The sequence below is a fragment of the Homarus americanus genome, unplaced genomic scaffold, assembly GCF_018991925.1.
Source record: "Homarus americanus isolate GMGI-L3 unplaced genomic scaffold, GMGI_Hamer_2.0 scaffold13581, whole genome shotgun sequence".
Lineage (NCBI taxonomy): Eukaryota > Metazoa > Arthropoda > Malacostraca > Decapoda > Nephropidae > Homarus > Homarus americanus.
Genome location: NW_024750713.1, coordinates 187,473 through 215,378, shown reverse-complemented (window position 1 = coordinate 215,378; position 27,906 = coordinate 187,473). Strand labels below are relative to the sequence as shown.

Sequence of the window (27,906 nt, the reverse complement as noted above, 5' to 3'; positions counted from 1 at the left end):
CTCCTAACATAGTACCAGACACCCGTGTGCTGTAAAGACACAAAAAGTCATACAGTGGTAGTGAAGATGACACAGCAGTTGAGTTTCTCTTAGACTAGCGTAAGGGTGATGCTCCCCTGGGCAGTGAGGCGTCCACTCGCCAGACAGACACACCGCCTCAAACATACAGACACATGTCCTCACTTCACCTCTAACATGACTCAAGGTAATACTCATTAATGAAGATTTGTTTAGTTTGTGTGTGTGTGTGTGTGTGTGTGTGTGTGTGTGTGCGCATTATACCCCCCGCTGGCAATACACTCCCTACCACCCTCTTGCCCCTCCCCCCACCTACACCTCCCTCCTGCATCTTTTATATCTCCCTTCCCTCCCTCCCTCCCTTCTCCTTTAGGTCCTTACCCCCTCCCCTCCCCTCCCTCAGGTACCCTATTCATCCCCTACCTTCCCTCCCCTGGGGATATATACACTTCCCTCCTCCTCCCCTTCAGAATACACGTCTCCCCTCCCCTTTTCTCCCCTGGGCTTTCAGTCACCCTTTATTCACTCCCCTCGGTGTTTAATTACTCCTCCCCTTCCCTCTCTCATACAGCTTAACTCCCCACTCTTCCTTCTCCTCCTATCCCTCTTCCTTTTTTCTCCACCTCCTCCTCTCTCTCTTCCTCCTTCCACACTTCTTTGGTTGTCTTCTCCACCTCCTCCAGGAGACGATGACGGTGGCGGCGAACTTTCTACTTGACTAATCATGAGGGAAGCGGAGAGGGCTGTCCCCTTCCCCTGGCACCACACCACTCACTACACCACACCCAGCCCCACTCACTACACCACACCCCACCACCACACCACACCCCACCCACTCACACCACACCCACCACCATACCACACCCAGCCCCACTCACTACGCCACACCCCACTCACTACACCACACCCAGCCCCACTCACTACACCACACCCCACTCACTACACCACACCCCTCACTACACCACACCCCACTCACTACACCACACCCCACTCAACCCCACCTTTACCACACAGCCACTACACAGGGCCTCCACCACCACCCTGGGCCTCTAAATAACAGAACCATTTATATAATTAAACTTATTATAACATGAAGGAACACAACCCTAATAACCCAACAGTACAAGAGAGAATGAAAGGTCGGCGGGTGATTAACTATAGATATAAACTTACCTTTGACTCAACACTTAAATTGAACATAATAAGAGGCAGGTTAATGCTAATGGCTCGACCTTGTATTGGATAAAGTATTGACAAACATAAAACAATTCTAAAACTCATGGCCCAAAATCCGCGATAGAAATCAAATAAAAAAATAAAACACAAAACAAAAACACTATTCGCCCGCCAACACCATGACCACATACGTATATATAATTAATAATGACAAAATAAGGTGTGGTGGTGAACACGTGTGAGTCACCTGGTAAGTGTTCACTATTAGGCGTCTCTTGTTCAGCTAACCTAGGAGTGACAAGCGTGTAGCCAGCTGAGTGTGTGAGGGTGGACAGGTTAACCAGACCTTGATCAGGTAACGACGTAGTGCACCAGCTGGGACCATTACTCTCTTCCCCCCCTCATCCTCTTCTTCCCCCTCCTCCCCTCATCCTCTTCTTCCCCCTCCTCTCATCCTCTTCTCTTCCCCTCATCCTCTTTTCCTCCTCCTCCTCCTCTTCTTTCCCCCTCCTCCTCTTTCTTCCCCTCATCCTCTTCTTCCCCCCCCTCCTCCCTCCTCCTGGGCTGTAACAACACTAGTCATGGGTACAGATGGTCTCAGTGTATCACGTATAAACACTTCATATGCCTCAGTCACCTTATCTCATATGGTGGATGAGTCCCAGGGAGCGGAATTCTCGTCACACCACATGTTTAAACTAATGCTCCTAACTGGGAATAAAAATTAACCCTCTTACTGTCGCTTTTGGGTGAACTGTGTCGCCACTTCCACTGCCTTGACTTAGTGAGGATACCAAGCAAGTCTTCTCATTCCCAGTAACAGTTAAAAAAATTTATAACTCTCAAATCCTTTACAGAATCAATCCTAGATGTGTTTAGAACTGGCCACTACGTCCCCGACCTGTGAATGTTTGTAACCTGTGTTGTCACATGTGTATCTATCGTCCCCACACACCTGGCTGGCTGTTAACGCCTGTATTAATAAACGTGGCTTAAAAATAGCTCATACTGACATGGTTGCAATGCAGCTCTGGTGATGTTGTACATAACCTGTAAATAGCTTTAATTGGCTGTCCAAAACTACTACCCTAACATCGTTCACCTCATAAGACTATCATACCACCTCAGGTCGTGTATGTTCCAGGGTGTGTTCGTCCAAGATGATGTCAATAGTAATCCTTTCACTGTCTCACTTATTACTCTATTTTGGTTAGGTTAGGTGATTTTATTCAGCTTAGGGAAACCTCCAGATGCCAAATGATTAAACACCACCACATACACCTGTCAGAGTGAACCATTGGACTACACACACCATTTTTACCTTTTCTCATTAGCCCAGACGGAGGTAAGACGACTGCTGACTCCCACAAGATAAATCACCACTACCTTGACCTGTGCACCGCCTCACCTCACGGAAGCTTCACCAGTATGATCACAACTCACCATGAAAACACCCACAAGGTAACTCGTGCCTGTCGCCTCCCTACCCGTGTGTCCAGGAAAGAGCCTCACCGTCACGCTTCTCACAACAAGAGGTTTTTCCTGTTTTCTTCTCACCAACAACCGATGACACCTTTTTGCCAGTGATCCGACCAACCAAAACTTGTGATTTTTAACAACACACACACACACACACACACACACACACACACACACACACACACACTGGGATGAACATTCTTTAAGTAAAATAAGCTGGGGTGGATAATTTTGAGGTAAAATAAGCTGGGGTAGATAATTTGTCGATGAAATAAGCTGGGCAGGTGGTTCATCAGGAAAGGCTATATCTTTATCTCTTGAACCACAGGCAAGACATCACTCACAGGCACACTCCACTCTCAAACAAACACTCGTCAAGCCAAGGCGTCACGTCATGTCTGGCTATTGAACAAACTAGATGGATTCATTCCTACAAGCCAGCGGGTGTAAGGTATTCCGGTGGTGGCGGCTCGTGTTCCGTATCAACCGCCCTCCCGTGTAGGATCAGGAGGAGTAAAACAGATTAAATACGGTTAGTGGAGTCTTAAGTCTCTATACGGCAATAGAACGAGTTGGAGGGAGGGAGGGAGGGAGGGAGGCGGGGTAGAGGGGATGGGGGTAATACCGTTGTTTCGGGAAAACTGTATAACAAATCGCCCTAAAATTACAGTCGTTAAAGGTTTAAATCATCGTCGTTAAAGGTTTAAATCATCGTCATCAAAGGGTTTAACAACACAGACCAGAGCCAACGTGTATCCAATGCCATCACAGATCACACACGAAAACGTTCAACATTATAGCTATTTTTTGTTCCCAGTCACGGCCACGAAACAATACAGCACAGCCACGTCTACCTCACTAGGAAAAAAAATACTTCCGGGTGAGGTGGAGGGGAAGGTGGGGAGGGGAAGGTGGGGTGGGGAGTGGATGGGGTGGGTTGAGGTGGGGTGAGGTGAGGGGGGAAGGGGTGGGGAAGGGCACAGCTCACTACCCCAGGAAGGAAAACACGACAATGAGAGTATAATGGGGTGTGTAACTGACTCACTGATGGTTCGTGTCCTGCCAGCCAGCCAGTCAGCAACATCTATACAACTAGTCTCCTCATCAGTCCCTGTTTTCTTATCCAAATATAAACGTCTTTTAGTAAATATTAAACTGAGGAGTCGAATGTTAGTAAACTCTTTAAAAACTATCTCCTGACTATGAATATTTACAGTGTTTACTCTTGACAAAATAATTATACGGGTAATATAATAATGCCTTTTAACAGTGAAAGACTAACCATCACTAGAGGAACAGTGACAAGTCTTCCGTATAACAACGCTAATATCAACCTCCAGGTAATGAGGTAATACAATATGACACTGTAGAGGTAAGGCAACACAGGGAGGTACTAGGTAGTGAGAGGGAGGACACAACAACAGAAGCCTCCAGCCACAACACTCAACTGCGGACGTCCTGGTTACCGCCTCCCACCCGTCCGTGCCTGACATCACGCCACTTCCCGCCACACACACGAGAGAGAGAGAGAGAGAGAGAGAGAGAGAGAGAGAGAGAGAATACAAAAGAGAAGACGATAGAGCATTGAATCATTCAGTTCAACAAAGTCAGGGACACACTCCAGACTGTACAACAAAGCCCAATCGATATACCACAGAAGTTCAAGGAGCAATTGGATTTAGATTTACGTAATTTACTCCCAAAAAGTATCTTTACGATTGTGTCTCTGAACGCCGGCACAAAACCTCTCACCAGAACACGAAAAAACAACTAAATCACACTTAAAAAAAAACGACATAACTAATAACAAAACCAGGATAGAGGCAAAACACACACACACACACACACACACAGTAGTCCTTTATATGCCTGAGGTGGAAGGGACATTTTCAAGAGCAAATCCGAACAACATTACGTACTACTATAGCGTACGGTTAGATTAGGTACAGTCTTGGAAATTCTGTGGGTCTTACCTATTTGGGATCACCTGAAGAATCTCTCTCTCTCCACCAAAATACAACAAATAGGCCACGAGAAAAGTTCAGATTAATAAAAAAAGAACCACATCACAAGGTAAATGATTAATTAATTACTCAACACTCACCTGGATCCTCGTTCTCTGCTACACGACTCATAACCAACTCACCTGCCGGGGAAAGAGAAAGTAATTAGCAGGTGTTGCATGTTTTACTCAGGGTCATAGCTACAGCACTTGTTAGCGAGATTCCCATACACTAATAGGAATAAAAAAAACAACTTAAACCCCTCTCAGGTGTTTTCAGGGGACACAGGAAACATTTGGACATAAAGCCGAAGAATAAATCCACTACGACACAGACACAGTAAGTAATGTGCCAGGAGGTCTTCAACACTGTGTACACGGGAGGTACGGGGAGTAAAACACACGGGAGTCATGTAATACTTTTAACGTTTTAACACCAGGCAGGTTAAGTCTCACTACAGGTGTGTGTGTAAAATATGGAGCAGGTACTGACAAGGCCAATATATACAGTAATCTAATATAATATACGAGTGTAGTATAAGAGTATCATATATCCTAGAGGTACCAGCATTACCGCCCTCATATATACACGAGAAGGACGCGGCAGGGGAGGTATACCGGTAGAAGGGAGGTCCTTTTACCGGTAGGGGCGAGGTCCTTTTACCGGTAGCCACCAACCACCTTTATCCTGCCGACCCACATCTCTATCACGTTACTAACACCATCCTCTTGTCGAACCGTCATCCACTCCGCCACCCATCCACAGTAATAATAATAATAATAATAATAATAATAATAATAATAATATCCCAGTGGCTCACATCTCCACTCCCCAATGACACAAATACATACATAGTTTATACACCTTCCCAAAGTTATGTTAATGCTCTTCACACTTCATCACACACACACACACACACACACACACACACACACACGCACACACACACACACACACACACACACACACACACACACACACACACACACTTCATCAAGCAATACATACCTGTACAGAATATATTAAGTGCCATCAAAATAATCAACAAAAAATAAATAAATAAGAAAAGTTTACCTAGAGCCAGACAAACCCAAAATAACCTGACGGATCCTAACAAAATTTCTCCATTTTTTTTTTTTTCAGATGGATGTAAAAATACTCAACTGTGCCTCATAAACAAGACAGGTATAGAGCCAGGTATGAACTAACACAGGTATGCGAGCCAGGTATATGAACGAAGACAGGTGCATGCAAAACAAACTCCTACCCACGACCACTACCCACGACCACTACCTATCACCACCAATTTTAAGCCTTGACCCACCTGTACTTTCTAAACTCACATCAATCAACAGCTCTTCCTCCCTGACGCCCAACACCCATCCCACCTGCCAGTCTGTAATCACCTAACACCTATCAACCTGTTAGTGAGATATTTATTCCCTCACGATCATACATACATACATACATACATACATACATACATACATACATACATACATACAAACACACGTAAAAAAAAATATTAATATTTTGTAAAGTTAAACTAATTCCAGGTTAAATAAAACTTAATTTCTCTCCATCACTAAGGATCTTATTTCTTGGGTCTTGGGAACATGTAATTTACCTCAAGACAGAATGCTTCCCTCTGCTGCGTGTCTTATCTAAATTTACCTCGGCACCTCCAGGGATAAGGGGGAAAAGTGTAGCCCAGCCCTTGTTTAGGAGGGAGGACTGGAAGATAGATGGAGGCAGGATGGAATGGAGGGAAGGAAGGAGGGAGGAGGGGGGGAAGGAAGGAGGGAGGAGGAGGGAGGGTGGGGAAGGAAGGGTGGGAGGGAGGGAGGAGGGAGGGAGGGTGGGGGAAGGAAGGGCAAGTAGATAAAGCACCACTGTCATGACCATCTCCTCCTCCTCCTCCTCAATAAGGCTACATGAGATCCAGGCAGGAGGCAATGATTAACGATCCCATTCCGTGACCGGCTACCACCAACGTTTACTGCCGGCCTTCCAATCTTGCCATTGTAACCACTACCCTGCTTGGCCATCCTATATCTCACCACCCTGGCCTTCCAATCTCCAGACTCACCTACTAATCCCCTGTCCCTCCCATGTCCCTCTCCAATCACCCTCCTGTCCCTCCAGTCCCCCCGTCCCTCCAATCACCCCTCCCGTCCCTCCAGTCACCGTCCCCCTCCCAGGTCCCTCCAATCACCCTCCCGTCCCTCCAGTCCCCCTCCCAGGTCCCTCCAATCACCCACCTTCCAATCCCCAGTCGACGAGCGTGACACAGATAAGTATTAAGAGAAGATCATATACACACAGTCACGACACGGCAGATATTACAGGAGATAAAAATAGTCATGATGTTTCCCGGAGCTTCTTCTCTGAGTGACTCGTCCGGAAAATAAGAAATACAAAGGATTACCTGACCTAACCTACCCAAATCTAACCTATCCTAACCTCACCTAACCTAGCCTATCCTAACCTACCCAAATCTAAAGTATCCTAAACCGGTCCAACCTAACTCAATCACCCTAACCTAACTATCCTAACCCACCCTAACACTAACCTAACATATCCCAACCCACCCTAACACTAACCTAACCCTAACCTAACATATCCTAACACATTCCTCTTCTTCTACACGAGACAGGTATTTTCAGTGATGGCTCAGGTATTAGTTCGGCCCTGATTGACTCGTTAAGGCTCCTGCTTGACTCGTTAAGGTTGCTTCTGGTTGACTCGTAAAGGCTCCTGAAGCGGCTATAAACCCCGAGGTCTCTAAGTAGCTAATGCATCAGATCTACTGCAGAAGGTGTGGCCCAGGTGTCATGGTCATGTGGCACCTCAGATCTACCTCTGTACCTTCTCTCACCTCCTACTACTATAGCTACCATAGATATACATACATATCTCAACAGTCCACACACAGACTACACCTCACTAGTCGGGAATCGAACCCTGTTTACATACATACATACATACATACATACATACATACATACATACATACATACATACATTATTTAAATCCTGTTCTAGTATAGTTCACAAGGACTAAATTAAAGAGTAAGATAATGAGGCTTCAGCAACCTTTCTCTCCCTCCCTCCCACCATCTACCCCTCCCTCCTTCCCTCCCTCCATTTACTCCACTCTCCTCTCCTCCTCTTAATTAAACCCGTAATAAGCTCCTGGCCTTCACACCTCCTCCTCCAGACTAGTCTTCTGCCACCACCACAATCATCACCCACCACCACTACCCCACCACCATCAAGACAACCCTATCACCATCACTACCATCACTGTAAACCACCATTACCATCACTGTAACCACCATCACCACCACTACCATCACTGTAACCACCATCACCACCACTACCATCACTGTAACCACCATCACCACCACTACCATCACTGTAACCACCATCACCACCACAAGTTAATTTACCACACCGAGGTAATTCATTCACGGGATCATTTATACAGAAACTTCCTACGATGAAAAAAAATAAAAATAATGTAAAAACAAAAATAAAATATAATTAAAAATCACCACAGCTAATTTGCATCATCAAAGGCAAGACTGACCTCAAAGGATTTCATCTCCTGAGTACAGAATGAATTAGTCCATTCATTATACCTTAAACCAATTATAGGAGCTGGATGGTTTTACCCCTTGAGTACAGACAGACACAGACACACAGAGGCATGAACAAACAGACAGATAGACATACATAGACAGAAACCTATACATACACAGACAGACAGACACCGCCGCCAGAGCTGGGTCGAGAGGGCCCGATACGGAGCCTCAGTAAGCCTCCACCACTATACTCTTCCCTGTAGTGACTATAAACACACCCGGGCATAACTGTACCGTTAGTGAGTCTTGGAATTTAAAAAGGAAGTTGGGAATATCCGTGGACGTAAATGGTGTCTGGCAATGTGGGGGTATATGAACCTGAACGCGCACACTGTACCTCAGTCTCTAAAATTCACACACATAGTCATTCAAATACACACAACACTATTTAAAGATATTTAGTGTAAAAAAAAAACAATCTAGTTATTGAAACACTTTATTAAGTTATCGTCATTATTTGTATTCACAACATTGGAAACCACACATAGCCTAATAACCTATTAACCTAGCCTAACCCAGCCCAGCCTAGCTAACCCACAACCCAGCCCAGCCCAGCCTAAGCCTAGCCCAGCCTAGCCCTAACCTATCTGTCGTGCCAAAATAAACAACAATTTGGATTCATGGCGGCGTCATTGTGTTGTTGACAGGCGCGGTACATACAACCGTTGTCGAGACATTAATTATTTATATGGTAAAGCTGTGACGACCTTCAACGCGGGTGAATTGGCTACAGGTGGAATTAATGGTGAGGAGGGCGTAGCACACGTCTTTGGCCGCCCGCCGCCGCCCATACCTACTCAACACCTGCTACGCCGCCGACCCACACCTCAACATCACTACCATCATCATCACCCATTATCATCACAACACACCACCACCATCACAACAAAACACACACACCTCTACACCATCACAATCTTCCACCAGACCCCACAGGGCCATCAACTCACCTTACGTAACACACACACAAGGTCACTTGTCTCCCGTGTCTCCTGCTAATGTCTCTCCAATCTATCTTCATAACAGATAGTACACACACACACACACACACACACACACACACACACACACACACACACACACACACAGTCTGGTACAGTGTAACGCAATACCATCTCCAGAACAGATGCTCTAAGCTTCGGATGTAATAATAATAATAATAATAATAATAATAATAATAATAATAGTAGTAGTAGTAGTAATAAAAATAATGATTATAGTAATATAATAATAATAGAAATAATACCAATAATAATAACAAAATAATAACAATATCAACAACAATAATAATAACAACAACAATCACCTGACCTCTTGAAGTTATGTCAATTATGCTGGACGATAAACAGTAGCTACCAACATTCTTACCTGAGATAATACCACACTGGTGATAACCAAGGGGGCTCAGTCACACCATCACCCAGCTCACCTGTCGCCCCTCTACCTTACACTAATTAAGAGTGTCTACCTGTGCGTAAAGCCTCGCCACTCAAACCACAAGGTGAACTACATCTATTACCTGTATTGATGTGGATGTATATAAAACAATAAACCAGTGTTTTAACTAGGGTTTTTTACATCATTATTCACTCTCGTAAAACATTTAATTTGATGTCTAAGTTTTATCTATATCGCCATTAAGATGTAACTACTCAATGCAGGTAATTAGCTTAGGAACAGGTAATGAATGTGTTTATTATCTGACTATATCATGTTGAAAGATAAAGAAAGAGAAGTATTTATTTCTTTAACATGTTATCTATTTTCGTTTTAAGATACATAGTGAATCACAAACCCATACCACCTTCAGTATCATTCACTTGTTCAACTGGACGATAAGATAAAAATAATCATAGATAAACCAGTAGTGTAATCATAACTAAAGCCGTTGAAGATAACAATACCCCCCCCCCCGCCGCCCTTTCTTGGTGGGACGGAGACGGACGGATGATGGACTGATTACCTGATTCACACACTACACCATCCTTCTACTCCACCTGAACCCAATGGGTGAAATCCGTGGAAAACTTGGCCAACAGAGTCCATTTTTACACTTACGACTACAGACAGACACACCAGTACAGAGTCTGCTATAATATCCTTGGTCAAGGGGAATAACAGCCCAGAAAAGGTGAGGGGATATATATATCCTAATGTCTCTCCACCAGGTAGCTACTGATGTCACTCACAATATATTAAGAACAAACAATAACAAATTAATCTGGTTTAGATAAATGTCAGTTAGCGGTAAAGTGGAACAATAAACTCAAGTATATCAAGGTCCACCAACAAGGGCATCTCGAGTCCCCAGAGTTTATTGATGGTTGGGGAGCTACCCACCGCCCAGCCGCCCGTCAGATACACCATAACCACGCCCTCCCGTCGCATACACCATAACCACCGCCCCGCCGCCCGTCAGATACCTATAACCACCGCCCCGCCGCCCGTCAGATACACCATAACCACCGCCCGCCGCCCGTCAGATACACCATAACCACCGCCCCGCCGCCCGTCTTAACCACTATGATAAAGATGCTCAATTCACTACACATTGTTACACAGACGCGTGTCCTGTGTACTGTATATCAAGATTGTTTGCCTCATTGTGCGGAAATGTCCACCACCCATCATTATCCTCTCCTCACGCCGTCCAAGACTCACACAGCGGCTACCACAACACCTTGTCTTAATCTGTCACCGTCACCACTACCTCTCACTAATATCTGGCGGTCAGTGGCAATTTCCTGGCTATCATATAATTATCTTAAGAACTTGACTTTACCCCCTCAAAAAAAATAATTGTACATGTATCATAACGGAAACATTCTTACTCAACCAGTCAGTGTCCTGCAAAAACAATAAGGTGACCGCCCGCCCTCCGTACACAAGTATTTCACGGGTAGACGGACACACAAACGCTTCACGCTCCCGCTCATCACTCTCGCTCTTCTTGTATGGGCTGTTAACACGTGCACTTAAACACTGTGTAACTATATACGCCTCGACGCTCTACAAGGACATGGTCGCTCAGCAAGATAAACACGAAGAAGGTTCAAAACACTGGTGAAATGAGGACCCCCGACTCCTTACGCCTGCCACCCTCCCTACCCTCGCCGCCCATTAGGAGCCTCGAACCCATTAACAGCCTCTTTACCCATTACCACCCATCCATCACCACCCCAACCTCTTGTCAATATTAACCATCCATACTTGACCAGCCACCAGCCCTAGAACCATAGCTTTACATGGATGGCCAGCTACACCACCTGTCATGTCGCACCTCCTTAACGTCACTCAACCATCATGACTACCCTACCCTCAACAACACCTACCCTACCCTCAACAACACCTACCCTGGACCCTTACAGTCAAACCCAAGAGATAAACCATCATCTTTACCAACAGTCACAACAACACAACCATCACACTCTTCAACCAACATCCAGAAATAATAAAAGATGAATTTTCTACGTACTGAGCGAAGATAAACAGACACAGAGACAGTCAGACAGAAAGACACAGAAAGACAGACACACAGACAGTCAGACAGAAACACACACACACAGGTATCTGGATCAGCAGCAGGTGGTACAGGACTGTGGCTCACGCGGCGCACCTTTACCTGTAAACAATGGGTGGAGGCACGCGGCTCCCCATTAACCTGCCCTGGGTGATGTAGTTCCAGATACCTCCGTGATTTACGTTATGGCGAACACAGCTCATCACCAAAGAGGCTTTCTGCATTCAACACCTTTTAAAGTGTTCCCAAAAGGCCCAAACTCCGTAAAATATCATCTTACCTAACACACATATACGTTAACCTAACCTAACCTACATGTACCTTAACCTAACCTAAACTAGTCTAACTTAACCTAACAATAAACCAACGGAACGGAACCTAACCTAACCACTTCACCACCACAAAAAACCTACTGGAAAAGAATTCACCAATGTCCTTTCTCACAGCCCTCACGGTGCCTATCGGTGGGTCGTATCTTCTACTAGGTGAAGAAAAAAAATTCTCTGGAGGGAAAGAGTGAGAGAAACTTAGAAGTTTCTCAGCTGTGTAGCAGCAGGCTCCTTGACCCTCCTCCTACACGAGACGCACCTCAATATCCTACCTTTCACCTGTCTGCTAGCAGCCTTACCTTTCACTGCTACCCACCTACACCTGTCTCTACTAGCAGCCTTAACTTTCACTGCTACACCCACCTACCTCGTCTCTACTAGCAGCCTTACCTTTCCTGCTACCCCACCTACTGCTTTCTCTACTAGCAGCCTTTCTGCTGCCACCTACAACTGTCTCTACTAGCAGCCACACTCCTGCTACACCCACCTACCTGTCTCTCACTAGCACTGCTTTCACTCTTTACCTGCTCCCGTCTCTAGCAGCCTTAACTTTCCTGCTACACCCACCTACACTCGTCTCTACTAGCAGCCTTAACTTTCACTGCTACACCCACCAACTGTCTCTACTAGCATATGCTCACTGCTACACCCACCTACACTCGTCTCTACTAGCAGCCTTAACTTTCACTGCTACACCCTACACTCGTCTCTACTAGCAGCCTTAACTTTCACTGCTACACCCTACACTCGTCTCTACTAGCAGCCTTAACTTTCACTGCTACACCCACCTACACTCGTCTCTACTTGGCTTTCTGCTACACTCTTCTACTAGCAGCCTTTCCTTTCCTGCACACCCACCTACACTCGTCTCTACTAGCAGCCTTACCTTTCACTGCTACACCCACCTACACCTGTCTCTACTAGCAGCCTTAACTTTCACTGCTACACCCACCTACACTCGTCTCTACTAGCAGCCTTACCTTCCACTGCATGTAGAAGTCATTTATTCTGCACACTTGTTATGCATACCTGGCCCTGGTGCACAAGTACGGCCAGAGAGTCATGTTCGGTAGCCAGATGCATAAAACGTGCTCCTGTACCGTAGATCAAACCCCTCGCTCCGATACAATAACAATGTCTCCCGTACTACCGTCAATTAAATATTTGGGCATTAATCCCTACCAAACCTAACCTAACCAACCTAACCTACCAAACATTAAGTGCAACCCAACCTAACCCAACCTAATCCAACCCGACCCAAACCAACACTAACCGAAACTAGCCTAACCTAACCTAACCTAACCTAACTCCAACCCCACATCACGTCCACAAAACACATTACTACCATGAGCATTACTGTTTACTTCTATACAGGTGACGGTGGTTCTACAACTCTTATTAACTACCACAACAACTACATCATTCGGCAGTTAAGTAATATAACCATTTCCTCCCTTCCCTCAAATGTTAACACCTCACTTCCTGATCTTTTTCCTCTCTTACGACACTTTACCTCTTCCTCCTCCTCACCACTCGTTTCTCCTCCTCACCTCACTTCCCACCTCCTTTTCTCTCGTTCCTCCTCACCTCACCTTCATTTTCTACCCCCTACCTCCCGCCTCACCTCACCTCCTCTCACCTCCTCCTCACCTCACCTCCTCCTCACCTCACCTCCTCCTCACCTCACCTCCTCACCTCCTCACCTCCTCCTCACCTCACTTCTCCTCCTCACCTCACCTCCTCCTCACCTCTCCTCACCTCCTCCTCACCTCCACCTCCCTCCTCACACCTCCTCACCTCCTCCCTCACCTCCTCACCCCACCTCACCTCACCCCACCTCCTCCTCACCTCACCTCCCACCTCTCACCTCTCCTCACCTCCTCCTCACCTCACCTCCTCCTCACCTCACCTCCTCACCTCACCTCCTCACCTCCTCACCTCCTCCTCACCTCACCTCCTCACCTCCCCACCTCCTCACCTCACCTCACCTCACTCTCCTCACCTCACCTCCACCTCACCTCCCCACCTCCCCACCTCCACCTCACCTCACCTCACCTCACTTCCTCCTCACCTCACCTCCTCCTCACACCTCACTTCCTCACCTCACCTCCTCCCACCTCACCTCCTCACCTCCTCACCTCCTCACCTCCTCACCTCCACCCCACCTCTCACCTCCTCCTCACCTCACCTCCACCTCACCCCACCTCCTCCTCCTCACCTCCTCCACTTCCTCCTCACCTCTCACCTCCTCCTCACCTCACTTCCTCCTCCTCACACCTCTCACCTCACCTCACCTCCTCCTCCTCACCTCACCTCCTCCTCACCTCCTCACCTCACCTCACCTCATCCTCCTCCCCCTCACCCTCACTTCCTCACCCCACTCCCTCCTCACCTCACCTCACCTCTCACCTCACACCCCACCTCCTCCTCACCTCACCTCCACCTCTCACTTCCTCCTCCCCACCTCTCACCTCCTCACCTCACTCCCTCCTCACCTCTCACCTCACCTCCCTCTCCTCATGTCTCCTCCAGCCCACACATACAATAGATTCGAAATAACTTATGTAGTCACCACCACCCAGCTTGACTCACCACAGTCACCACCACCCAGCTTGACCCACCACAGTCACCACCACCAGCTTGACCCACCACAGTCACCAACCACCCAGCTTGACCCACCACAGTCACCACCACCCAGCTTGGACCCACCACAGTCACCACCACCCAGCTTGACCCACCACAGTCAACAAAACAATAATTACCCAGTGACTATTTACATAAACAACCAATACAAAATAATACTCTAACCAATCAGAGGACGAGAACTGTAATAATCACGTATAGTACAGTTACAGTCGTTAGTAAGGTGATAACTACTATTGCATACAGGATAATTGGGTTAAGTGTGAGAAGCAGTTTTGTTACGTATACTATTGCCTCTACTGTCACCGCCAATAGTTAATATATGGGTGAGGAGGAGGTAGAGGGGGTAGAGGGGAGGGAAGGTAGGGAGGGAGTATGAGGAGGTAGAGGGGTGGGTGGGGTGATTATCTACCTTGACGTCATGGGTCTGTTCGTGTTTACCTGTACATCTTCCTCCACCTTGTTAAGATTATATTACGTACATCCCAGTTAAAGAGATATATATCCTCTACTACACACATCCATTAGACAACACTCCATGGTCTCTTTTGAAGCCTTTATCTATGCTAAGTACTTGTGTCGGTCTCGCTATATTCGGTGAGTGAGTGTGGGTGGATGCGTCCATTTAAAAGGTTGCCATCTATACACCTCATGCTGGGTTAAGTTCTCCTTATTCCCATTTTTAACAGTGATGATGATTAACACACAGGGTACCCAGACCTTGATGAGAACCATACGCACACCAGAAGTTAAGGAACGCGCACACACACACACCGGCGCTTTGTACACGAGTGACTGGCCTACTTCCCATAGACTACTCAACCGGGCCACGTTAACACTCCCACCACTCACCGGATGTCGATAATCACTCACGCTTCCTACCCAGGCCTACCTGAGAGGCCTAACGTACGGTCTTACCACAGGGGAAACGGCATCACATTTCTTTGGAGTTATAACTTGAGAATTATAATGTGTGTGTGTGTAACTTGAGAATACTCTCTCTCTCTCTCTCTCTCTCTCTCTCGCCGTGTGTGTGTTCCGTACTGTAGAATCGTGTCTTGTTTCTCTCCATTGACTATCATGATGGCCGCCATTAAATATTTACGGATCAAGATGGAAAATTGAGAGGACACGTCCGTCAGTCTTTCAATATTCCGCGCCACTCGTTACCTCCCAGCTGATTTATGTCAACACAAGACAGACCATCAGTGTGGGGTCTTATCATACAACTACCCACCAACCCCACTACACCACAACCACTCCTCACCACCACACCAACCTCACCACCCACCACCAGGGCTCTGCACGAGTATCTTTCACCCTCCTCCTCCTCCACCACTGCCCCGGCCTCACCCGTTATTATGCTGTAGGTCTGGTATAAAAACGAGAGTTATAGAGTTATCAGTGGATCATCTTACCTGGCCCCTCGCATGGACAGGTGGGCCACACGCTTTCCCCCTCCCCAACACCTGCCTATACGACTCTGTGTGTGTGTGTGTGTGTGTGTGTGTGTGTATTCATTTCAGTAGGACACTCCCCACCCTCTTCCTCTCTGCGTTAAACACTACACCACTGAGCACCCCTTACGGCTCTCTCTCTCTCATCTGCTGCCTTACAACTAAACACTAACTATACTATGTTGATATATTATGAATGCTCTCGATAATCATCTTTTTAAAGTTCATTTACTGAGAGATAATACACTACAACTGGAGTCCCTGAGTCCTGCTGTTGGCAATGTTTGTATATTCCCTGGCGGTGGGGTGAGTCCACAACTATACACCATTATGCATTCACGCTGTTACTATCATGTTAAACCTCCATCACCACCATGATACCTCCGGGGAGAGAGAGAGAGAGAGAGAGAGAGAGAGAGAGAGAGAGAGACCGTTGACGTATCAATTGGTCATATCAACGCATTTAGTTATATCTGATGACTATTGACAGCACACACGGTGATATAGCGTGAAGCCCAGTGTTGTATGATAGTGGTGGCGACACTGTAGTTAAATACCACACTATCTCCCTCTTATTACCGACCCTTGGCCCTCACCCCACTCCCCCCTTCTTGTCTACAGGTGAGGGATGAACTTTTCCTTCTTTTCCCCTCCAGGTAAGTCCCCTGCCTACCTCCCCGCCTCCAGGTACTGGGCCTCCCTACCTCCAGGTAAGTACTGGGCCTCCTCCCTCTCCACCTCCAAGTAAGTACTGGCCTCCTCCTCCCCCACCTCCCTGGGCAAGTGGTCGACCTCCCTTCCTGTTCCTGCGGTCCACCAACACCTCCGTCAGTATAATAATAAAAATAATATATATATAAACCGTAAGAGAACCAACGCTTCATAATTCCGCAAGATCCTCCCAGACTACACCGAAGACAAAGACCAACACACAAATCAATCTCTTAAAATTAACATTCAAATCATAAGACAATGGACGTGCGCCTCTGACGATACCAATGATTAAACCATTTCAATCTGATTCACCCCTCAACACCCACACCAAGGAGAGACCTACACTACACTCATGCCCCTGTGGTGTTGATGCCGTCACTACACAGCTGCTGCCTGGTGTTCCCCGCACACAGAGCAGCAGAGTCATCGAGGCCCCAAATAAGGCAATACCCAGGGCGTCTCTTCGACCTTGTTAGATATTAAGCAAGGAATGTTTTCTACTGTGAAGGGATAAATACCTGGAGTTAATATCTTATCAGACTAACAGCAGGGAACAGATGATTGTCAAAACACGAATAAAAGCCAAGATAGAGAGGAGTATAAACAACACAAAGTAGTAAGAGCCACAACAGATGATTATAGGGAAAGCAGTCGAGAGAGAGAGATCTGACACCAACCCACGACCCGTATATGATGGACAGACAGACTGCACAGGTCGTACCCAAACACACCAGTGAAGCAAAGACGACGACACACACACATGGGTCGTGACTGTCCCGGCGGAAACACTACTCCGTAAAAATAAGATCATGAACGACCTTTCAGCTCCCCCCAAGCCCCCATTCAATATATTCCCCGCCAAGTGAATAAGTGGTATTTACGATGAAAGGGAGTTATGTTGTTGCAGGAATAAATGACGGGTCTACACTATGAACCGTAAATCCTGCAACAGTAAGAGTCAAGATTCCCCGAGAAGGGCCACACCTAACGTGACTTTAACCCTGCAGTGCCTTCCTCAGTAACATGACTTACAGCCTGACCCACCCACCAGCCAGCCAGAATGGGAGGTGACAGTCTGGTGGGGGGTAGTGGTGGGGCTCACCATCACCCTCCTCCCATTACGACAAATTCAACTGCATTGACTCTTATTACCTCCTAAAAAAAATGTTGCCAAATTTCATCTTCAAAACGAGTAGACTTGAGTGCTTCCTCCACCTACTATAGACCTTAGTATATACAGTACGATGTGGCAAAACACCCCCAGAACCCTGCGTCACTACTCACGCTGGTTTAATGACGCATGTTGTTATAAACCATCAGCCTTTCTCCTCTCTCTGTGCTTGAGGGTCCCCGGGGAGTCTGCCATGCACCTCAACACGTGATGATATAAATTACGGAGGAAGTGTAAGTGTGTGTGTGTGTGTGTGTGTGTGTGTGTTTATCAGTCGTCTGGCGGACCGAGTTGCTACGGCAGTGTTGTTATTATTATTCTAGCTCGTGGACGATTCAACTTGTAACTTTTTCATTATTCCCGAGACAAAAACACTATTTACTTGGTTTATGGGAAGGACACGTGAATGGCTCCAGAAACATCATATATTCTTAACTCTTCCTCTCCTGTTATATACTTTAACCAGTTCCATCCTCGAGACATCTGAAGGTTTCTCTTGTTTACTGAGGGTACAAACTTACTGGCTTCACTGATTAAACATTTAACAGGTTCAAGAAGGTGAGTTTAATTGACAGGTTCCACAGGTGAGCAACATTAACCAAACGTACCTACTGTACCTCACCTATTATACCTGGTTCACTCGTGGGGAAACATTGACCCTTTGACTGGATTGGTGATGTACCCCTACCACCGTCCATCACAAGTGCCCACGCGACATCACTGGGCGTGGGCTACAGTTGGCTCAGCTGTAAGAACCTTCTCGGAAAGCTGGGCTGAACTCTTTAAGTGTCCCAGCATACCATCGCGACACCACCACGCCCCACGCAGACACACAAGTCAATATAATTTACAGGAAAGAATTACACACACAAAATATTACCATCTCCACCACTAGGACTTGCTGTGGTCACTGACACACACAAGGGGGATAATTAGCCATAATAAGCTAAGATAATTAACTAAACAAATAAAATAATCATACACGAGGGGGGACACTGAAGACACTTATTTACGGATTCATGGGAAAAAACAATTATAATTTACGGTACTTACAAAACTACGAGAAACTAATAAAATAAAATAAATAAAATACACCAAAGAAAAATACTAGCGGGAAAAGACAAAAGAAAATAAAGACGACACAATAACAAAACACGTCGTCAGAGAAAACAATACGAGGTTAAAAATAATACACGAAATAACAAGAGATTTGGGTCAGCCAACCAGCAGGCGGGCCAGGGCAGCACCAGATGGCCAGAAGCGTGACACACACAACAACGTGGGCCGTGTACAGTATTAACAGGCGTACGGTAGGCCTTCATCACCGTGGTTTGAACACGGTCAGTGGTGGCGGTGGGCAGGAGCGAGGAGCTGTGAGCGTGGGAGACGGGAACTGCATACTCAGCTCCACCTCCACGCCGCCTACACCACCACTATACTCCCTCACATTCTGTACTGCGCCAATCCACATTTGCCTCCCTCACTATACAGTCATCGTCATGGTGGTATATTAATTCGACAACCACTTATGAGATGCACAGAACTAGTTATTATGTCTTAACTCGACACACCACGAGGGTCTTCACTTACTACGCCGTGATCTAACTTTTTCTCCCAGCGACACTACCACCACCAGTTCTGATGACTTGTCCCGCTGTAGTGGAGGACCATAACGAGAACCCTCCTTCAGTACACACAAGAACATCCAGGTCATATTTATACACGCAGTCAAGTACTTAAGTCAGTTCGCCTCTCCCTCCTGAACTACGAACCCTCGAGAGATTCAAACTCATGAATCCGAAGCATTCATGGACAGAATAATGTATCAGTCTACTGCTTCGCACATCACCAAGACTACAGTAACGAGTTCTTCACACAGTGGGTAAGGTGGAATACACTGCGGTGAACAAACCCAGCCAGTAGGTAGGTGGATGACTGCTAACACAAAACCACAAACCTGCAGCACGGGTTTCCGGCCAGAGAAGACAAGTTGCCTCAAAAGTTTCCGACAAGACGACTTAAAATGATCAGGCCAAGTTGAGTAGCTGGTACCGATAACTTGTGGGTGTTGGCGGGACCCGAGAGGCACAGTGAGTTGAATTGAATTGAAACAGTGCTATGTAAGTGTCACAAGTGGGTGGCAGTGGGGGAGTTTCGTCAGGTAACAAAAGCAGCCAAAGATCGAGCGTTGAAAGCACCATCAGGAGGCAGAAGAGAGGTGTGGGGCCAACAGGTTAAAGGACCAATGATCGCCTGGCACCACCACCACCACAGTCAGGAGCCCTGGTGGTACCCGAACCTTGAGACTTACCTCCCACCACACAGTATTACACGGGTCTCAGACAACTGCTACACACGCAACCACATGATTGTATTTCCTTATGAACAAACAAAACCATCCTGACAATGCTCTGGTAACGGTACTATAGTTCTCTTCTAATATAAAACTCAGTCATTTTCTCCATATTAAATAAATCATCCACACACACACACACACACTAAATCTAAATCATTGTACGAAGGTTAACCCCAGTACCCCTAAATTCAGTCGCTTATTCGTCAAAAATTCCAGCCCCGTGCAGTCAGTTCCTCCAGCAGTCAGTTCCTCCCCGTCGCGTACACTAAGGAACCTTTTACCATTCTTAAGAGTGCCGGCACTAACCACCCACTCCTTACCTCACTCACCCTGGCATTACGTAAGCGAGTGAGGTGAGTCACCCTCCTCCCATTGCCTCATCTTCCACAATAATTCTGATACACACGACCCAGGCTTAACTTTAAGTGAGGGACGATTAACCCCAGCGGGAGGCCCTGAACTTGGTGTCACCGTCTTAGATCACACACCCTGATAATATGTCCACAGCACGGAAATAGAAAGATGAAAATAACATTCCTGAAATTATAGCTTATGGAAACGACCAGTCATCATCTGAGACTATCAAAATACATAGGAGCCAACTAGAACAAGCGCTTGTCTGTCTCTCCAGGATAAGCGAGACTCAACGGGAAATATATGGATGAACACCGGGAACCAAGCGAAACACACAACACTGAACAGGACAACTATTCAGAGCTACCAGGGTACACGTAGTACTCTGGTGTCACCTGAGCAACTGAGTGTACCAGGGAGGAGGGGGGCAAGAGGAGCAGTGGTAGGAGCAGGGCGGGGGGGTAAGAGCAGGGACAGGAACAGGGACAGAGGGTTAGGAGCAGGGCATGGGGTAGGAGCAAGGGAAAGGGGATACAATAGGGGAGGGGGCGGCACCTCCACCACAAAACATATCAGCCGGCATGTCCTGGTCGAGTCCCGCATCAGGTTACTTAAACTGCTCACACAATACTGCCCCGCTGACCTCTGCACGAGACATTGGCTCCCAAGCACTGTTGCCTCACGTTATATACACTTACCCGCACACCTCACCAACTACACTGCCTGGAGTCTTACCCCTGACGCAACCATAACAATTCTCACAAGTTAAACGTAAATAAACCACTTCAGAAAACAAAGACAGTCAGACGGTTTATATTTGCATGTATACACAACTTTAACACAACACTAACACGTACGGTACTAAAGTATTATGTTGCCGGTGCGAGCTATGGGTGGGTGTGTGTGTGTGTGTTCAACCTACGCACCTAACAATACAAGGACGTAATCGTTATTGTTGTTGGCGGGAGATATACACGGGCCGGCCTTAATGAGGGGCTCACCCACACAAAAGTCCAAATGAACCCAGTCGGCCTATACAGCCTCCAGCACGGGCAGGTAACAACGCTGTCGCCACCAGTCCCATTATTTTGGAAGCTCTGTGAGTGTGTATGTTAGTCTGGATGAGTATTACGTGTAGCTGTAGGAGTTGTATGAGCGTGAGGTGGGCGTGGAGTATGAGGTGGGCGTGGGGTATGAGGTGAACATGGCGGTGTAGAAAGGTAGTGGGCGTAGTTGTAGGCGTGGCACAACAAGGCAAGAAAAACATCTATCTATACAGTACAATACATACTGTAAATGATTGCATAACAGTCCCTCCCAGCCGACGCGGACTGCCTGCACAAGGAGGGACGCTGGTGGGGGTCATACCGGCCGTGGTTATAACTGAGTTTCAAGCTACACCACGTAGTTATATATACTGAATACTACCTACACCTTCATCTACCAGACCAGTTACTTTTACGAATATAAACAAAACCGTACCGAAGTCACCAAACGTTTAGCAAATTTACATATTATCAATAAAGTTTCCGTCACATCAGTATAACAGAAATTAAATAAAAGTCCAAACACAATTCAAATACAATATGTAAATGCGGTCCACCTAATGAGAAATACCAGCATACAAATGGACACAAAATATGAAATCCAAAATTCATCACAAAATATACAGTCGTGGAGTCTTCATATTTCACTACAATTTAACTTCGAGTAGACTAAATAAAATAATATTCCTCTATTTTAACCTCCAATAGAGCATCAAAAAACAGATCCTTCATACAGTATTCATCACGTAACGAGAACTAAAGTGTGGTCATCCTTCCACCGTTGGGATGATGCCTCCTAGCGAGTCCACCCACACGACCTTCACACAAGGCATCCTCAACCCAGCAGCTTACCCCAAGAACTTACTAAGATATTGGACTCAGGGAGGTACTCATTGCACCGTGTCCTGGAAAGGTAATACAAAAACCAGGTAACTTATGTTCAAACTCACTAGTCTAGTACACCAAGGATACGAAAGCCGAGGACGCATTATTAATTTAGCTGTGATAAGAACGTTGCATGTTTATGAAAAGGAAATGTATGTCTTTGTATAAACTCTATACTGTCGGGAAAGTGATGAATTCCAAGACATGTTGCTGGCGACAGTAAAATCAGGGATAGTGACAGTAATGGCAGGTACAATGGGGGGCGGGGGGTGGGGAGGGTTATTGAGTGTAAGTGGAGGCTGACCATCTCGAGTGATGTCTGAGGCAGTTCATATTATTCCAGGGACAAAATATTCTTATAAAAAAAATAACTATGTAGACTTAAATTATTCTCTAAACTTATCTAAATGAATAACATCTCATAATAACTGCAGTGTACCTTTTCTTTAATGAGTTGAATTAGGTAAGTCACGCCATCCTTCAACCTAACACAATCTGAATCTCCAATCAATCTATCAGTCATCCACCAGAACAATACACCAAACACTCAACGAACAGACAAACAAACAGCCAAGACCCCAAATTACCAGCTTTGTAATCCGGCCCAACACCCACCTACCATATGGGTGTAGTGCGGGGCCAGCTGGGTGGGTGGGACTGGTGCCTTCAACAGTGTAGACTAAACCTACAGAGTCTCGCCCAGTGTTCCCTTACAACAGTCCATTAACCCCGACCTCACCACCACCCACACGCTAGACTTAGCCCTTTAAACACCCCAAGGCGACACTGTAACCTGCATGTAAACAACAGACAGACAGACAGAGAGAGAGAGGGGGGGGGGGGGGGGAGGGGGGTTAGGAGGTGCCAGACAGTAATCAAGAAAAGATTTACTCAGATCAAGAGAAAGTCGACCAGATACGACGAGGTCTGGCACGCAATTTTGCCAGGATCTAAAATCGCAAGGGACGTTTCACACTGACACACACACAATCATACTCGCGCGTACAAAAAATACTCTCCTACATACACAAACATCTTCTCACAGGCAACTGCCAACTATGCAAACGCACACACGCGTAGGCACACGCACGCACACACACTGTACAACTGTGACAAAATATCACTCACACGTAACTCGACATTTCACTCGATTTATTGTACATATATATTTTTTTACACAACCCCAACAGTATCAGGTCAGGGTTGTCTGTCGCGAGGGATTGTCGGCCATAAAAACTCTCACAAAACATTTACTTGAAGTTTCTTAAAGTTCAACGAAATATAATTCAGCGAAACTAAAGCGAACCAAGGGAGTGTGGTAAACTAGCCGTAAATTAACACAGTTGAGAGATTCTCTCACTCACACAACTCGCATCAGAATAGTGGTGAGGGAGGCATTATATATATATATTGTATGTGTATATATATATATATATATATATATATATATATATATATATATATATATATATATATATAATATATAGTTATCATATATATAGTTATATATATAGTTATATATTATTTACTTTATTTTGGCAATCCAGTATTATAACAAGACGTCCCCCCACCCAAAAAATTCTTGAAGTCTTTATGTTCTGTAAAGACTAGAAAGGTAATAAACCCAACAACGTGCTGTGAGTTCTGTGCCACTGAGAGGAAGCCACCGTGGCCTGTGTCGGCTGGACGCTTAAAAAGTATTTCGACAATAACAACAGCCGGAGAGCGATGGCAGAAAAAGGTATACTGAAAACTTTCATAAAATATAACAATATTCCAAACAAAATACTCTGCTGAGTAATATATAACAATATCTCCTCCGTAACACCGCGAGGAGTGTTGTGTAGGAAGGAACAGTCAGCCGTTGTTTGTGTAGTGAGATAACGTGGATTCACCAACCATTACTCTGCCACAGAAAACATAATGCGAAAGTTACAACTACAATGAAAATAAAAAATACAACAAAAATCATAAACAAATATAATTAAGATCGCCGTTTCATCTAAATTTAATATATACTGTAGTTGGCAAGTTGTCACCTGAAGAATCTCCATCCCAGCTTATTTCACCTAAGGATTAACCACCCCTTACATAACCTGGATGAACTTCCACAATGAGTCAACGGGGGCAGGTAGAGGATGAAGTGACAGACCACCCCACTGGGGCCAAGGCGTGTCAACTCGTGAACTTGTTATTGTAGCTACTAAATAATACCACCCAATGATATTTACCATTTAAATACCAAGACTCACTTCACCTTTGCCAATAATGTAACTAAGAAACTCATTTGCCAACAGCTGTTATCATACTGCTCCCACACTTACGGGGATACATGATACATACATTCATTCTGTATATGTATTTTTCTGGCTACATAAAACTGTTTCTATATCAATACCCTCATCATGCGCTTTCATATAAACAGGTTCGAGATGTATACAGATATTTAATATGCAAATGTATACTGGATATCTCTACATTTAAAGTTAACTGGTCTCTCTAGTGGTCCAGTGAAGGTTATCCTCCATGTGTGTATTGTCAGTTAAGGAGGAAACCTGAGTACACAAAGACAACCTGTCATGTTTACTTACAGTGGATAAAACCCTTCTCATATCCGACCCTAGTGACTCTACCCCAGAACATAGCCTAGTAGGGCGGCCACCATGTTATTGTTTTGTCAGCAGCTTATGAGAACTACAATCCAAAATATTACACAAATATCAATAACATCTTTCACTGACCGACCCACTGAAGACATCACAATTTATGTTACGATATTCTGAGCCGTACAAATAGTTAAGGATCATAAAACACACACACACACACACACACACACACACTCCCTAGTTTATACAGCTTAGAACTATATTAGGAGAGACAGCGAACTCGTGCCACACAAGCTCGGGGGTGTAAGAAGGGAAGGTGCGACAGGTAAGGAGGAGGTTAAGGTATGGTAGTTCATGGAGTGGTGGCTTAGCTAACAGGAATAAGTGTGGGCGTTACCTGGTAGGTGGGAGTGCGGTTCTTCTCGTCTCTCTCCTTCCTATCCTTATCTCTCCTTATTCTTCTTATGCTTGTGTTGTTCATCCCCGTTCTGTTGCTCCTCTGTTTTAACAGTTTTGTTGTCGTTATTATTCTCCTCCATTGTTACGGATGTCGACTCCACTTAATTTCCCAAAGGTGATAATATTTCGGCACTAAATATTTACCAAAGAATATCTTAATTCAGATGATTTATTAATGTTAGAGAAACATATTACTGTAAGCAGGTCATTTTATGTTCGAGAACAGTTATAAGGAGGAAGAGAAGTGATCACTGAGCGGTGGTATTTACACTATTGTCATGAGTGTTGACATGATCTCTGGAGGCGTGTGGGGCTCAGTAGGTCACAAGAGTTTAGGCTTCACTGTCAACTCCAAAGTGTCAGTTGCTCGAGTCTCGGCCTTCCCAGTTTAATATGCAGGCCACGCCACACCGGTCCTACGAGTATACATTCCTAAGCATGCCGTGGGCGTGCATCAGTGGGCGTAGGGGCGTACTCATATGGCTATCCTCAGCCATGGACGAACTCATACACAATACTTCTTCTATAAAAGGCAACTGCAATTATTCCGACGGGAGAACATATTGAGTACATGCGGGTTATCACACCAGGACAACGTTTTTAAATTTCATCACTGGGATTAACTTTGTAAATGACGAAGTTATCCTTGTTTGTTCTCGATGGTAAAAAAAATGTTTCCCTCTTCTCTAAACGCGTTACCTCAGTAAGCAAAAATCCCGGTGTTTGTATCACACTTTCCTCCCGGTTTATGTGTGCGTCACCACACCGTGCTGGTGTAACGCCACTGTGCACGAGGTGCAACTTACGTTACCAAGAACAGGGTCAAAGGTAGACTGACAGCCAAGAGGTCCTCTTACCCCATCGCGCTCCCCCCACCACGACTCCCAGTGCCCCCAGTTAGGTGCTGCAGCGCCAATAAACATTCACAACTTTTCATCATTATATCCCATCTACTACAGTAAAATTAATTTAACATTTAAAGTATACTGACTTGTAGTACACTGTTAAATATTAATAACAACACAAACCACAATAAAGTGGATAAAAGTCAGCACTTGGAAACTCCCTCTGGTACCTACCCCAGGTCCGCCCCCATGGCGGCTATGCCAGAGGCGCGACGAGCATCCTTCCCTACTGTCTTCTGCAGCTATACATCACCAATTTCAAGCGTTTATAGAACAAATTCTTAAAAATCAGATTACAACCCTCAATGAGTTAATGATCTTACAAGGCTCCAGAGTAAACAGATCAACAGTAAAGAGAATGAATGAACAGATGACAAGGCTGAGAAGTGTAGCCGCTCGTGGGAGTTCGGTTACCAAGTCTTCTTTAACTTCTTTTACCTAACGCCAGGCTTATTAACATTCGGCCGCCTTTACAAGATACTGAACCTGTTCCTCAAACATTTCATCCATTTACAAAACATAACATGTTTCGTAGGTAAAGGAGAATCATAGACTTCCAGCAAAAATAACATGTCCTCAAAAGAATCCATAAAAAAATGTATTGGGCGGTGTGTGTGTGTGTGTGTGTTGAGGTTAGTTCCAGGTGTACGTTAACTTGGTACAGTATTGTGATGACTCATTACCATGAACTTGAGAGAAACACCTGACTACACCCCATACCCCCTCATGGAGCCACGTCTCCTCGCTTGGATATACGAGGCTATGACTAAATACACTGAAAAATAGTCCTACAGACCTGAGCACTATTATAGTACAGTGTATTCATATTCTGGGATAATGGTTTTATGCCTATATGTCCAGTTCATCTGCTTCCCTTAAGTTACTCGACGCCACAGGGGCGGGCAAATGACTACAACAAAATAACCAAGGTTCTATGTACAGTATCATGGGTTCGATTCCTAGCAGACACACAATTAAGAAGGGTGTTATCCAGTGTGACTCCCCAAATATCACTAGACAATGAAGGTCATAGCAATGTAACAAATGGTATACCAACCACCCGAACGGCTAATAGGTTGTGAAGTGATGAAACGATAAATAAAATTAAAATGACACCTCCCTCTGCCTAGTACTTATC

General features: G+C 45.5%; 1 protein-coding gene across 10 annotated transcripts in view; it reads right to left on the bottom strand.

The window, feature by feature from the left end:
- The window catches only part of LOC121854164 (mitogen-activated protein kinase-binding protein 1-like), a 150,782-nt gene that overhangs the window by 108,970 nt on the left and 13,906 nt on the right, over positions 1 to 27,906 (bottom strand). The window contains exon 1 of one of the 10 annotated variants that reach the window (XM_042348620.1): positions 25,802 to 26,707. The exons of the other annotated variants lie outside the window; for them this stretch is intronic. Within the exon in view, the coding sequence (XP_042204554.1) occupies positions 25,802 to 25,885 (84 nt within the window). The 5' untranslated portion in view covers positions 25,886 to 26,707. Of the gene's footprint in view, positions 1 to 25,801; positions 26,708 to 27,906 lie in introns of those variants that run through there. 10 annotated transcript variants of the gene reach the window in all.